Genomic DNA, 16,399 nt, shown 5'->3' with positions numbered 1-16,399 from the left:
GTAATTGGGACACCATAGAATCTTTATTTTTACCACTTGGGGAAATTAAAGGGAAAATATTACTTATAATATCACTGTTAAAACCTCCTGTTTGGTCTCCTGACCTCTAAACTGCTCTCTTCTTGCAGAAACTCTGTTGGGTATATTTTAGTTGTGTGTTTTTTTTTCCAGAATCACAGAAAAGTAAAGGCAGGTCTGTAGTCTAATTCTCCTGCTTTCTTGTGCAGTAGCTAAGTCAGCTTACCTAGAAGTTTGCCCCTCATTAATTGTGTTTATAGCCTCTTACAGGTTCAGATGAAGGTAATTGGAAAGTGACCTATCCCGGCAATGTGATGCAGTTCCTTTGTCTAATCTACCACAACTATCCTCAGGACCCTATATGGTGGTCCTCTGACTTTCTCCAAGTCTTGGCTATAATTCTTTTCCCTCCAGAAATGCCAAAGGTAAGCAATATTGCATTCCTTCCCTAGAGCTTAGGGAACAGACCCTCTTCCTTGAGAATGCTTAATGTCTGGTGCCTCACTCTTTGTGTTTTATTATGTGTCATACTATCCCCTAATCACTTGTTATCTCCTTTAGGATGGGACCTTGCCCCATTTTTTTCTATCTCTCTCATTCTATTTGTGCCTCTCTAGATGCCTTATATATGGTATGTGTAGCAAGTATGTCTAGCTCAATCCCCCAGAACCATGCCTGCAATATCTTCCCCTTAGAGTTCCAGAGTTAGCTTGATGGGTTTGCAGATATTTCTTCTCTACTTAGCTTGAGACACTGTCAAATTTGTTTTTCCCATTTTTAGGTGTCAGGGAAAATAACTTCAGTTGTATTTAGCCATTTAACATCATTTAACTTTTAGAAAAGTAAATTTACCTTGAAGATATAGCAGCAACAAAAGAAATAATTCCTTCCATAACCTTAGTAAATACATTTTTCAACATCCTGCCCTGATCTCTGGGAAGAGTGGGCTCAAACTTAGCTCAGTTTGCACATAACATCATTCCCACCAAGTTCAAGTCCAAATACATCATCATCACTTGCTCAGTCAATCAACAAACATTTGTTGAACATTTGCTATATGCTGGACTCTGTAGCAAGAAGTAGAGATACAAATGCAAGCAAAAAGAAAGGTTTTCAGAAAAATTCACCAATGGGAGAAAGGACTTATAGGTTTTGGTCAGGAAACAGCTAAGGCATAATGACAAGTTCTAGAAAATAGATGCAGCTTTGTCTTCAGGAATTCATGTTGGAAAGACTATAAAACTTGGACACCAGGATGCCAGAAGACTTGTTCTCCTTTCTCTTTGAAACTTTTAAAGTCAAAATCTAATCTATTCACCTAAAATGGAGAAGAACACATGAAGTGGCCAAGGACTCAGATTCATTTCTTTTCTTTTTTTTAAATGTCTTTCTTTATTTAGAATATTTTCCATGATTCCATGATTCATGTTCTTTCTCTCCTCTCTTCTCTCCTTCCTCCCAGAGCTGACAAGCAATTCCACTGGGTTATATATGTGTCATTGTTCAACACCTATTTCATTGTTATTCATATCTTCAATAGAGTAATCATTTTAAAGCCAAAACCCTGATCATATCCCCATTCAACCACATGATCGATCACATGTTTTTCTTCTGTATTTCTGCTACCACAGTTCTTTCTCTGGATGTGGATAGTGTTCTTTCTTCTAAGTTCCTCTGGATTGTCCTGAGTCATTGCATTGCTGCTAGTAGAAAAGTCTGTTACAATCTATTATGCCATAATGTATCAGTTTCTGTGTACAATATTCTCCTGGCTCTGCTCCTTTCACTCTGCATCATTTCATGAAGGTTCTTCCAGTTCATATAGAAATCCTCCAGTTCATCATTCCTTACAGCACAATAATATTAATCCATTCCCCAATTAAGGGATACCCCCAGTTTTTCCAATTTTTAAAATATTTTGTACAAATATTTTATTTTTTTCTTATCTCTGGGGGTACAAAAATAGCAGTGGTATGGCTGGATCAAAGGGCAAGCATTTTTTAAAGCCTTTTGTGCATAATTCCAAATTGTACTCCAGAATGGTTGATTATTTTATGATTGATAGTTTTAATTTCTTCATGTGAAAACTGCTTGTTCATGTCCCTTGACCATTTGTCAATTGGGGAATGGCTTTAATTTTTGGAAATTTGACTTAGTTCCTTATATATTTGGGAAATTAAGCCTTTGTCAGAGAGTTTTATTATAAAAATGTTTTCCTACTTTGTTTCTTTCCTTCTAATTTTGGTTACGTTGCTTTTGTTTGTACAAAACCTTTTTTAATTTGATATGATCAAAGTCATTCATTTTACATTTTGTAATGTTCTCTATCTTAATTAATTAATTTTATTTATCATTAATTTAATTTATTAATTAATTTAGAATATTTTTCCATGATGACATAGTTTATGTTCTTTCCCTTCCCTCTTCCCTCACCACTCCTTTAGCTGGCAAGCAATTCCACTCGGTTATATATGTAGCATTGTTCAAAATCTATTTGCATGTTAGTAATATTTGCAATAGAATGATCATTCTACTATATTGTTTGTATGACCACTACTTAATAGTACAGTTTAAGATCTGGTACTGATAGACCACTCTCCTTCACTTTTTTTTCATTATTTCCCTTTGTTTTCTTTTTTTCTTTTAATAATTTTTATTTTTTAGAAAAGTTATCAAGGTTACATGATTCATGTTCTTACTTTCCCCTTCATCCCCCGACCTCCTCCCCCCGCCCCCGCATATCCGATGCGCATTTCCACTGGTTTTAACATGTGTCATCGATCAAGACCTATTTCCAAATTGTCAATTGTTGCATTGGTGTGGTTGTTTAGAGTCTACATCCCCAATCATGTCCGCTTCAACCCATGTCTTCAAGCAGTTGCTTTTCTTCTATGTTTCCACTCCTATAGTTCTTCCTCTGAATGTGGGTAGTGTTCTTTTTCATAAATCCATTAGAATTGTCCTGGGTCATTGCATTGTTGCTAGTACTGAAGTCCATTACATTCTGTTTTACCACAGTGTATTGGTCTCTGTGTATCCCTTCATTTTCTTGATCTTTTGTTCATTCAGATGAACTTTGTTATAATTTTTTTCTAATTCCTTAAAAAACATTTTGTTATTTTGATAGGTATGGCACTGAATTAGTAGATTAATTTGGGTAGAATTGTCATTTTTGTTATATTAGCTAATCCTTACCCATGAGAAATTAATGTTTTTCCAATTATTTAGATCCAGTTTTAATTTTGTGAAAAGTGTTTTGTAGTTGTGTTCACATAATTCTTGTGTTTGTTTTGGCAGACAGATTCCTTAATATTTTATATTGTCTAGAGTGATTTTAAATGGAATTTCTCTTTCTAACTCCTGCTACTGAGTTTTGTTGGAAATATGTAGAAATGCTGATGATTTTTTAGGGTTTATTTTGTATCCTACAACATTTTTAAAGCTGTTAATTATTTCCACTAGCTTTTTGGTTGATTCCTCTACTAGTATGGTCTTACTCTCTATTTCCTCCTTAAGGTCCTTTAATTTCTCCTTTAGAAATCTAGATGCTATACTATTTGGTGCATAAAAGTTTAGTATTAATATTCCTTCATTTTTATAGTACCCTTTAACAGAATGTAATTTCCTTCTTTATCTCTTTTAATCAGATCAATTTCTGCTTTGTCTTTATCTAATATCATTGTTGTTATTCCTGCTTTATTTTTATTTTAGATGATGCATAATAAGTTTTGCTCCAGTCTTTTACCTTGAATCTGTGTGTGTCACCCTTTCTCAAATGTGTTTCTTATAAATAACATATAGTAGGATTCTTGTTTTTAATCCACTCTGCTCTCCACTTCCGTTTTATGGGTGAGTTCATCTCATTCACATTCAGTGTTATGATTACTAACTGTATATTGTCCTCCATTTATATTAGCCCCTTTAGTTCCTTCTCTGTTCCTTTCACTCTATTCTTCCTAACCAGTATTTTGATTTTTGTCACTCTCCCAGCACTTCCCCTTCCTTTCAATTATCTCCCCCTTTTCTTGGCTTATTCCCATTCTATTTCTCTGTTGGGTGAGATAGAATTCTATATCCCACTGAGTGTACTTGTTTTACCCTCTTGGAGCCCATTAAGATGAGAGTAAAGTTTAAGAATTGCCCTTCACCACCCTTATCCTCCCCTCTCTATAATTATTTTTATGCCTCTTTATATTATGTAATTTACTCCATTATATCTCTCTCTTCCCTTTTCTCTCAGTGCAACCCTCCCTTTCACCCCTTGATTTTTTATATATCATTCATATGCAAACATATCATATCATATACACATATATCATTCCATATTATCACATTTACATATATATCCTATCATCATACACATCATATCATCATAATTAGCTTACTTTTCCACCCTCTTTTTGAGTAAATTCCTTCTATATTCTCTACTACCTAGAAAAATTTTTGAGAATTACAGAAATCCTCTTTCTATGTAGATATAAACATTTTGACCTTAATGAGTCTCTTAAATTTTCTCTTTCTTATTTACTCTTTTGGAATTCTCTCTGTCTCATGTTCAAACTTCATTTTTTTGTTTAACTTATTCCTCAGTAATACTTGGAAAGAGAAAATTTATTAAATGTCTTTTTTCTTCTGAAAGAATATACTCAGTTTTGATAGATAGGTGACTCTTGGTTGTAAACCCAAAACTTTTGCCTTCCTGAATATCATATTCCATGCCTTTCAGTCCTTTAATATAGAAGTCCTTAGGTTCTGTGTGATTCTGATTGTAGCTCCATGGTATTTGAATGGTTTCCTTCTGGCTGCTTGAAGTATTTTTCCTTGACTTGGTGTCTCTTGAATTTAGCTATTATATTCTTGGAAGTTGTCATATGATGATTTCTTTCTGGAGGTGATCTCTCAATTCTTTCAATTTCAATTTTATTTTCTTGTTTGAGGATCTCTGGGCAGTTATGGTAGATAATTTCTTGTAATATGATGTCCAAGGTTTTTTCTTGTTCATGCCTTTCAGACAATCCAATAATTCTCAAATTGTCTCTCCTAGACCTATTTTCTAGGGACATTAGTTTTTTCAATAATATATTTCAAGTTTTCCTCTGTTTTTTTCATTCCTTTGATTCTGCTTTATTGTTTCTTGGTTTCGTATGAAATCATCCATTTTTAGATAGTGAGTTCTGATTTTTAAAACCTAGTTTTCCTCTGTCAGTTTTTGGTTCTCCTTTTTCAATTGACCTATTTATTTTTGCATCACTTTCCTTTCTCCTTTACCACTTTCATTTCTCTTTCTCACTTTTCCTCTAACTCTCTTAATTGGTTTTTGAAGTCTTTTTGAGCTCTTCCAGAATCTGTGTCCAATCCGTATTTTTCTTTTGGACTTTGTATATATTTCCTTTTCTTTCTCTGTTTCCTTCTATGTCTGTACCTTGCTCTTTGTCTCCATAAAATTCTTTAGAGTTAGGTGTTTGTGTTGTTTGCTCATTTTTCCTATCTAATTATAGGTAGGGTCCGTTTTCTGGGAAGTTAGAGTACCTTCTTAAACTTCAGTCATTCCTTGAAGCTGTTGTTAGCTTATCTTCTGGGTTTTTACCAGTTTCAGTTCTTGGAGACTGATGTGATGGTCTGAGAGCTGAGAACTCTGAGAGCCCCCTCCCCCTGATGATCCAATTGACCCTTAAGATTCGGATAGCTTAAAGACTTTCCTCAGGTTTGGGCATTAGCTTTTGATTTCAATCTGAACTTGGTCAGGTCAGGGGCTGATCAAATTCTAACCCCAGGCTTAGGCTCAATTATTGGTTCTCTCTGTGTACTTGATCCAATCAGGCATACCCTTGATTTCCCTGTCATGGAGTTCTGCCCTTAGTTTTGGGCAAAAAGATAGGGGCAGTGGGAAAGGGCAGTGGCCAGTGAACTGTGTCCTCACTCCAAAGTGTGAACTATATCCTTATCACAAACTAATATTGGGATTCCTGGCTTCACTCTGGGCCTACACAGATCAGCCCACTTCAACCCAAATTGCCCTGGGCTAGGACTCTGGACTTCTCCACAAGTTTAAAATGTGAAGGGGTGTGGACTGGCTTATACCACTATTTGCCCAGATAGAATCTTAGGACCTGAATGTTGCCTTGGGCTTATGTTCCAAACCTGGGACAGCAGATATGGGATAGTGGGATGTGGCTTGTTCTTGATTTGCTCTTTCCTCCTTGCCAAAGGCTCTTACTGGCTCTGTTCTCCTTGCACCCCAGTGCCCCAGATGTTCTCTGCCTACTTTTTGGGCTTTTCTTTTCTTGAAAGTTGTTTCACTCTGCCTCTTTATTGATTCTTTCATCTCTGTATTCATTTTGTGCCAATATTTTATCTTGGTTGGAGAGGATTCTTGTGGTGACATGGAGCTGTTCTGGTTCACTCCATCATCTTGGCTCCACCCCAGAAATATACTCACATCCATTTCAAAGTCTCATGTTGGCCTTAGTTAAGAGAGTGCAAAGCCTCTCTCTTTAAAATATTTTTGTCTTTCACTGGACACTTTTAGGGAAGAAGTCAAAGAGTTCCACCAAGAATAAACAACAAAAGCTAAGACAACTGAGATTCTAATTATGAATGCCTTTTTGAAAAACACCCTATATTTCACATGTGGAATCCATCAAAGCTGTTTCCATTAACCATGTGTTAACAGACCAGGAACAAGATATAGAATGTTTGCACATGCTCTAACACCTCCCAAGGCATTTCCATTATACAACATCACAACTCTCCTAAAAAGCAAGTTCTCCAGACTCTCTCACATGGGGAATTAACATCAATTGAGCATATTTATGAATTTTCTAGATATGTTAAGTCTCTGATACATAAATATCCATTATTTATTGAATGATATTGAATTAAATGATTATTGAATCATAGAATCAGAATCCAAAAGATATTTAAGATCTTTAACTCGATTTTAAAAAGGTGAATATTTTAAAGTATGTCAAATTTTGTACTTAAGTTAAAAAAGAACAAACTGTTAGCAATGGCCAAAGTTAAAAATGGCTTATGGGGGAAAACTAGTTCAGAGGGGCAGCGAGGTCTGGAATAGAAGGACCTGGGTTCAGATCTGATGTTAGACACTTCCTATCTATGTGAACCTGGTCAAGTCACTTAACTCCATTTGCCAAGCTCTTATTCTTTTGTCTCAGAGTTTTTTTTACTAACACAGAAAGTAAGGTTTTTTAAAAGACAAATTTTAATTTATAAGAAACTTAGTAAAGGCTAGCCAACAGGGCAAAATGGCTGCTATAAAAATTAATTATTGATTATTAGCACTGAACATGAGTCTTAACATGAATTAATAGTGTATTATCTGGAATAAAGAAAGTCACAATGCTTATGCTATGGTATTCTCCCTTGGGCAGATCACATTTCAAGTATTGTGTTCAGTCTTTGGCATAATACATTGATAATTTGGAATATATCCAAGAATATGGAATCCATATCTTATGAGGAAAAGTTAGAAGAGCTGGGTATGTTTATCTTAAGAAAAAAAAGATTGGGGAAGTGGGGAGGAAAAATGTCTGCAAATTTGTTGTGGGCTGACATATGGAAGAGGGAATAGGATTAATGTGTATAGCTCTAGAATTAAGATCAATGGGAAAAAGTTATAGAAAGTTAGTTTTCTGGGTTCCACAAGGGGAAATGTTATACATACACCCATGTATGTATAAATATATATATATATATATATAAACTTACATATATGTGCATGTTAACATATATGTCTATACATATGTAATAAAAGTACTCCAAAATGGAATAAGAATAGATTCATGGAAGTGATGATGAGTCCCCCTGGTGCTGAAAGCATTCCAGAGAGACTGGGTGGTCATTTTACATGAGTATTGTAGAGGAGAGTATTGTTTATAAGAGGTTGGACTAGCCAATTATGGCCTTTTCTAACTCTAAGCTTCTCTAATGGTCCTGTGATTACTTAATGGCAAAAATAGTGATACATTCTTTTTTTATTTAAAGAAAAGTAATCATAGATGATAAATCATTTCCAAACTTTGTAATTACACTGTTCCTGGTAAGTATGGAACCTTACTTTTGAACAGATTGGGATATTTTTCTGTTCTATGGTTTTTATTTGGTTGACCTTCAGAATGATAGGAATCAGAAATATGATAGTAGATCAAGTCTTAAATGAATTCTATTTTTTTAAACCCTTACCTTCCATCTTAGAATCAATACTAAGTATTGGTCCCAAGGCAGAAGAGCTGTAAGGATTAGACAAAGCTGTAAGGGCTTGCCCAGCATCACACAAAGAAGTATCTGAGGTCAAATTTGAATCCAGGATTTCCCATCTCTAGGCCTGATTCTTAATCCACTGAACTACATAGTTTCCCTTTCTTAAAAGACTTCTAAGCCTTTGGAGAAAAGTGCAACAATTAATGAAATTAAAAATTGATTCCTAGACATATGAAGCCTTTCTTTTAAAAAATCTAAAAAATCTTTTGGATCCTAATTGTATGCTCAATAAACTTTTTTTCCTGAATACTTATGTGTCAGAGACTTGGCATATTCACAGAATTCAACTATATACTTAATTGATGTAAATTATTCATGTGGAAGAGGCTGGAAAGTGTGGGAAATTCTTCTCTATTGCTTTTCCCCTTTTTCTGAATTGCCTATATTGAAAGTAATGGTAGAAACATAGTTGAAGAGAGAGGACTTAGTTTAGGCAGAGAAATGGCATATGAAATAGATTGTGTTTGAGATCAAGATGAGTTCTTATAACACCAAGATCTGAATTCAAATGAGTGTTAGGAATGGATTTAAAGCTCAGCAAGACAAAAATTGAGATTGTACCAGAGAGAAGAAAATTGTCTTATTATTGCTTGAATTATTCTGAAAGTATGGTTGTAACCAAGATTTAAGTACAGCAAAATTCAAGGCAAGAATCCAGGAATAAAAAAGAGAAGGGGCTGAGAATTCCCCATTTTGCCTTGTTTTGTTCCACATGAGCTTTCATTTATAGAAAGTGGGACAGACATTATATAACAAAATCTTAGGGGAGCAGTGGGGTAGCTCAGTGGAGTGAGAGTCAGGCCTAGAGACAGGAGGTCCTAGGTTCAAATCCAACCTCAGACACTTCCCAGCTGTGTGACCCTGGGCAAGTCACTTGACCCCCATTGCCCACCCTTACCAATCTTCCACCTATGAGACAATACACCGAAGTACAAGGGTTAAAAAAAATCTTAGCATAGTATCTCTGTTACTTAACCAAATGAATGTAATCATTTGCTTTGAATTTATATGGTGAGATTTTCAATGAGGCTCTAGAATGGTAATTAATCCAATCACTACCTCCCTAGTGCCATTGAATTAATTTTATGAATTAAGAAAAATTTAATTAATTTTATGAATGAGCAAAATGAGACATTGAGGGCTGAACTCGTTGGCAGGGAGTTTCACTGATGTGGTGGAAAGAGGAGCCAGGAGTGAAAAGATTCACTGCTAATTGACTAATGACACTAATTCTATTTGGGAATTGCTTATTCTTTGTGCTTCAGGCCACTGTAAAGTTGAAAAAAAATAGCACCTTCCATATTGATCTCTTAGTAACATTTGAAGATAACATAAGGTGTGATGAAAATGTCTTGTAAACTTTATAATGCCAGATTGACATTATAGTAGAATCCTCATAGTAGAATCCAGGAAACCCATTTTCTCGTTCTTCATGCTATCCATATGACTATACCTTCATTATAGCATGAAATTACATATAAAAAGAATGAAATTATTAAAAAGTTTTTAACTTAATTCATTTCCCAGTTTGATATTCCTAAAGCCCAGGTTTGACCACTTTGCCCCCTTGTTCCCCTTTTTACTCTAAAGTAAAAGACAAAATTTAACTCCTGGTATTTGAGTCCTTCTACAAGAGGACCTGAGAGGGAATTTTACCTCAACCCCCTATAATCTGTGTGATCTCGGTTAAATCCCAACATTTTGGGCCCTTAGTTTTCTCATTTATAAAATAAGAGTTTTGACTTGATGGACTCGAAGATTTCTTTCAGCTCTAAGTATATGGTCTTAAGTATATGGGACACAAATGAATTAATGAGTTACGGGGGCAGGAGGTCCTACCGCAAGAATGTGAAGATTTCTCATAGTAGAAAATGAAAATGAGAACAATTTGTTCCAATGGCCAGGAAGACAACCAGGAAGGCTCTGTGGAGTGCTTAGAGCTTGGTCAGACACTGAAGACACCAAGGTCATCCACCGCATCCCCAGACCATCACAAATCATTCTGACCTTTGTCTTGCCACTAGATTTCGATGACTGGAAGAGAGAGTGAGGGTGATGACTCTGCAACTCTGCCTCACTTAAATCTAATTCACTTAAGATTCAAGACATCACCCTGTAATGTCATTGGTTGTCTGTGAAAATGAAAGATCAGCAACGATTATATGGTCCTGTGATATCTAGCCTGGTTTCTACTTGTCTTCCCAGGTTTATTTCTTTTAATTCCTCTTTCACATACTCTTTATTCTAGTCAGACTGTCCTAATAGCTCTTTCTCATACATGACACTGAATCTACCACATGCCTTTGGATAGATGGCTTCTCATGAGTGCATATGTGCCTTTTCTTCAAAGCAAAGGTCAGATGCCCCTCCCTACATTAATCTTTTCTGATTTATCTATTGTCAATTCTCTTTTCTTATTGAAATAACTTCCTTATAATACCATATATACTTTGTGTATTTATTTATCTTTGTGCATATTATATCTCCCTAGTGTAACATTTATGCCCCTTTGGGGAAGAGTCCATTTTGTTTATTATATCCCTAATAACTAGTAAAATGTCTTGAATAGATTATGCATTTAATAAATGTTTGTCAAATTGGATTTTTTTTTTCTCCTGAGTAGAAAATGCCTGACTCTCCATGGAATGATAATGTCCTTTTGACTGCTGCTGAAGGACAGAATAGTGTGGAGTCCCCAATGAGTCCTTCTACTGCTCACCCTTCTAGAAAACAAATCTCTGACTTCCTGAAGTTCCTTCTCATGGAGATCTTGCTCTGCACTCCACCACAGAAGCAATTGCACCCATTGGACTTCCTTCTTGAGGTTGGTTCTGATGCAGTGGGAGTGGGCTTGAATATTCATTCATCCAAAAGACAGAAGTAAAAGCTGGAGTCTAGTCAGTAGAGCAGTGGGGGAAGAAGAGAGGGTTTAAGGAAGGATGAAGTTTCTAGAGAAGTAAAATGCCTTTGCCCTTTATCAAGGGTATGAAAAATCTTTGACCTTCAGGATATGGTTGTAGTTTTAATCAGTAATATAGTTGGAGTGAACTTGAGTTTTCCTCCTTTGTGATATGGATCAAGAAACTCTTGTTTGCTGAAGAATGCTCTCTACCAGCAGAGAAAGAACTGTTGGAGATGCAGATCAAAGTAGCCTATCCTTGACATTAACTTATTCACACTTTTATTTTGGGATTTGATTTTATATGTACATTCTCTTAAAACAATGACCAATATGGAACTATATTTTGTATCATAATACACGTGTAACCCACATCAAATTGCTTACCATCTCCAAGGGAGGAGAAGGAAAGGAGGGAAGGAGACAATGTAGATCTTATATTTTTGGGAAATATGTGCTTAAATTTGTCGACATCTAATTGGGAAAATAAAATAGCTTTAAAAATAAATAATTTGCTGATGAGATGGGGCCTGAATAATGTACCCTTTGGGCTAAAAGTAATGGCCACATTCATCTGAACAGGAGTGACTTAAGAATACATAGGAGTTGAATAGAGAACAAATTAGGAGTGAATAAATTAATTTCTTTTCATGGCCCTAAATGAGGACCAACTAAATTCTGACCTTAAAATATATTGAAATTCCAGTGACTTAGTGAAAGCTCTCATTACCATTTAAGAAATACTTTGCTAGTGAAGCAGAAGGTGTTTTACTCAGTACCAGAAGATCCAGTTTTTAGTTTCAACTATTCCCCTTCCCACTACTATGTGATCTTGGGTGAGTCGTCTAACTTCTCTAAGCTTTATCTCATCTATAAAAGCAATAATAGTCAGTACTTATGTAACGTTTTTATGTATAAGGCACCATGCTAAACACTTTAGAAATATTATCTCATTTGATTCTTATAACAAACTTATATGGTAGAGGCTATTGTTATTCCCATTTTATAGATGAGAAAATAGAGGTTAATGCCTCTGAGTATTTATAGCTCACTCTTTATAAGTACAATAACCCTCTTGGTATATAGTAGCTTAAAAGAATGTATACATTTTCTGCTTGTGGTGCCTAATTGAGATAGTATGCATTAAAATTTTATATAAATTTATAGCATGGCATAATATGTAAGGTAGAATTAGTATCAATTATAAAGGCTTTGTTCTAAACACTTTTGTTGATAAGCTTTCCTGAACCTGATATCAGAGCCAAGGAGCTATTGTAGAATAGGTGAAAGTTATAATACTCATAATACTTAGCAAACAGGTAATTATCATTAAATAGTGGTGGTGAGGTTTAATTTACATTATCAAGACCCAGACCTGTGTTACATATTTCTGTCGTAGTAAAGAGCAACAGTTCCTAGAACTTCAGGTGGAATTGAGTAAAAAACAAACAAACAAAAGGGACCAAACAATAAACACCCCAAACAGGAAACCTGCAGAATTTCTTTTGGGCTATGAGCAAAGATAACAGTGTCTTAGGATACCAGGGTTGAGACTGAAGTTATTTCTGACTTTGGAAGACAATTTTACTCTTAGGTATATTGGGAGAATGAACCTTTCTAGGAAATGAAATGAGAATCTCATTTTTTTTTCAAAAGTTTGAATGATTCCACATGATTTCCATTCACTTATTCATGGATTCTTAAACTCAGAGTTGGAATGTGCCTTAGATATAATCTAATCCAATCCATAAGTGAAGCAGGTACAAAACATGACAAGTGGTCACTCATCTTCTTCTCAAATATCTCCAAAGATGGTGACTATCTACCTACCTCAGCAGCTCATTCCAGTATTGTCCAGCTTTAATAATCAGGAAACATTTCCTTGCATTGTACAAAAATTTGCCTTTTTATGTAAATTGCACCTATTGTTTCTAGTTGAATGCAAAGAGAACAAGTCTGGCCTTTCTTCCACATGATTCCTTTTCAGATATTTGAAATATTCTCTCCAAATCATCTCTTTTTCAGACTAAATATGTTTTCAATAAATAGGAGACTTTTTTGTTGTCATAATAACCAGCATGTGTTGGTTTCAGGCTTCTCCAGAGAACACAACGAATCAACAGAAGCGATGTTTCCAGTCTGAGATTTTGCTTTCTGCTATGGGTGTCTTTCACATTATAAGTGAAGGCTGTTCTATAAGTTCCAATGGTAAGTGGACAGGAAATGTATCCTGACCTTTACTCACTGCATTTATATGTCAGTGTAGACGATTTGATGTAGTGGAAGAGACAAATTATTCCATATCAGTGGCACTAGAATAAGGGAGAAAAAACACCCCATTTCCCAGAAACACAGACATGTACCAGATCACAGCCCATCGCAAAGCCTTGTCCATTTGAAACGTAAATGATATTGAGGGTGGTTATGACAATGGGGAACAAAAAGATGACAGGCTTCCAATGGAAAGCAATTCAACTTTCCCTCAACATGGCATAGTACGTAGAGTCCTGGCCTAATCTGGAAGACCTGGATCTGAATCTTTTTGTAGACATTAGTAGTATTAGGAAAAATCTCTAAACCGGTTTTTCATCAGGAAAATGAAGATAGCAACAGAAAATGAAGCACAGGGTGGCTGAGAGGATCAAATGAGATAATCTGTGTCAAGTTCATTGCAAATCTTAAAGTGCTATATAAACGTGAGATCTTCACCTCCTCCTCCATTATCACCACCTTCAACACTGCTATTTCAGAAAATAAGAATCATACATGTAGAGTTCTATAATATAAAGGATCTGTTCTTGGATCTCAGGTCTTATTGAACCACATTCAGATTTCCAATGTGCCAGCTCCTTTTATCAGGACTAGTTCAGGGGTTTTTTGCTTCCAGATCTCAAATTTTTATCTTTAGCTATTTTATAAACGTCTTTGATCATGAAACCTTGCTTCAAGGCACTCAGTAAATCTAATGGGATCTCCCTGAGTTAACTTGGTTCCTTGATTTCATAGTGTAACACACGTGAACCCTAATTACCTACCTTCCTTTGTTCTGACTCTGACATTCAGCTTTTCAGAGTAGGCAGATCTTCCCTCTTTCCTCTCTACTCCTTATCTTCACATTCTGAAGGATAAGAATGGGTTTTCTGGTACTTATTGACAAGGAAAAAGAGAATACGCAAATTCAGAAATAAAGCAAGAATGTAAAGTATTTATTCTCTCACATGTCAGAGCCATTTAACATGAGGCTTAAAGTTCACTAAATATAGAGCTGACCATGATCCCCACAGTAAAGTTTCACATTATAATTGGCTTCACTCATTTTAGTGATATCTGTCAGAATACACATGCCTGAGCTTGCAGATGGATTTTATGAATTCATTATTGTTGATTTGGTAATCTTGAATAGCAACAGACCTCTGCTGGCCACATATTGAATTAGAAAACTATAAATTAACTCTATGTTTGATTCTATTTTTATCTATTTTGCTTATAATTATTCAATTAAATATAAATCTAATTCCAATGGCACTAGTGGGTAGAACATGTGTCCTGCCAACCTGGAATTGACTCTTTTTTTTCAATCATTAAATTCTGTTGTAATAACTGAGTTTTCTCTTCCATTTAAAATACCTCCTTTGGATGTAGACTCGAAATGATCACTCTAGTGCAAATATTAATCATAAGAAATAGGTCTTGATCAATGATACATGTAATACCCAGTGGAACTGCATGTTGGCTATGGGAGGGGGTGGGAGGAGGGGAGCGAAAGAACTTGAATCATGTAACTATGGAAAATATCCTAAATCAATTAATTAAATAAAATAAAAAATAAAACATCTCCTTTTACACATAGTCTAGGGTTTCTATCCTTTTTAGAATGAATTTCTTTTATACTGGTTCCCGCAGTCTTTGATTACATGTGGGAAGTGGAGACTGCCCAGGCCAGTTTTATTGTAGGTAGCCAAAGCTTAACATAAATGGAAATAGTTGAAAAATGTCTGGGTCCTAAGTGATTCTCTGAGTTGGAGGTCAGACGTGGTTGACTTCTCCAAACCTTTCCATAAGTCTTCCAGGAAACTGATCAATGAGGGCATAGATCTCTTCCTAATCATGCATATAGTGAATTCCACACAGGGTCTTTGGATAGGATTGCCATACTTATTCTGTTCATGTCCAGTTTTTAAAATTATTCCTTGTTACAACCCACCCTCACTGAATATAGATCAAAAAAGAGAGTTTATAATTTGGAAAATCTTGAACTTCCAAATACCTCTAGATTGAAAAGATTATGGATCTGATGAAAAGGCATGTATTACCTGTATGACCCAGAGTATAGAGAAGTCTCCCAGTGATGTAGCTTCAAGATCTTCTGACATATGATATCTTATAGGAACTCTGCAGATAAGTGAGGAATTTCACAATACAGAGACCCTAAAGATGTTGCTAGATTATAGTTTTAGAATTAGAAGGTAATTTCAACTAGGTCATCTTTTATCTAGTTCTCCATCATAATTTTATAGATGAAGAGCTAAGGACAATATAAGGTAAATGGCTTGTCTGAATTCACACAATTAGCAAATGATTGAGCCAGGATTCAAATCCACTTCCTCTAACTCCAAATCTAGTTCCTTTTCCTACTGTGGACACAAAGGTCTCAAAAAGTCACAAACAGAAATATCTTTATTGTCTGTAGTTTATTCTGAAAAATCTCTCCACTTGACTTTATACCAGTAAAGTAGTAGATTAGATTAGATAAGATCCCTGTTCAAACTGTTATACTTGATATAAATTGAACACTTCTTTTAGCCTCTTGGAGTTTAAAACTCCACATACCTTAATACAAGATGAAGGAAGCTTGGTTGGATAAAAGTGTCTGGAAAAAAGCTGGAAATTTTAGTGGAGCAACACTTCACCATTAATTGAATGGGATATGGCAGCCAAAATGGTTAGCTAAATCCTCAGCTATTTCAAGAATGGCAGAGTATCTAGATCTATCCTGATCTCTTCAGTTGCTAACATAGCTGTGCTCCATCCCCTGATCCTCAAATTAAATTACACATGTTTTTGCTCAGTTATAGGCATTTATTTCCCTCCACCACCACCCCTAACCTTGCCAATAGAATACAAAGTCTTTGAGGACAGGGCTACTTCTCTTTTTGTGCCTTCAGTGTATGAAAGAGAGTAAATACTTACAAACTTGCTAAA

General features: G+C 35.4%; 1 protein-coding gene across 1 annotated transcript in view; it reads left to right on the top strand.

Moving 5' to 3' along the window:
- Positions 1–16,399, top strand: part of WDFY4 (WDFY family member 4) — a 403,065-nt gene that overhangs the window by 163,875 nt on the left and 222,791 nt on the right. The window contains exons 32-34 of the mRNA XM_044665777.1: positions 279–443; positions 10,922–11,122; positions 13,291–13,405. Coding sequence (XP_044521712.1) covers positions 279–443; positions 10,922–11,122; positions 13,291–13,405 — 481 coding nt within the window. The remainder of the gene's footprint in view (positions 1–278; positions 444–10,921; positions 11,123–13,290; positions 13,406–16,399) is intronic.

The sequence above is a fragment of the Gracilinanus agilis genome, chromosome 2 (genome assembly GCF_016433145.1).
Source record: "Gracilinanus agilis isolate LMUSP501 chromosome 2, AgileGrace, whole genome shotgun sequence".
Classification (NCBI taxonomy): Eukaryota; Metazoa; Chordata; class Mammalia; order Didelphimorphia; family Didelphidae; genus Gracilinanus; species Gracilinanus agilis.
The sequence above is the reverse complement of the archived record's forward strand: the minus strand, read 5'-3'. Positions and strand labels throughout refer to the sequence as shown.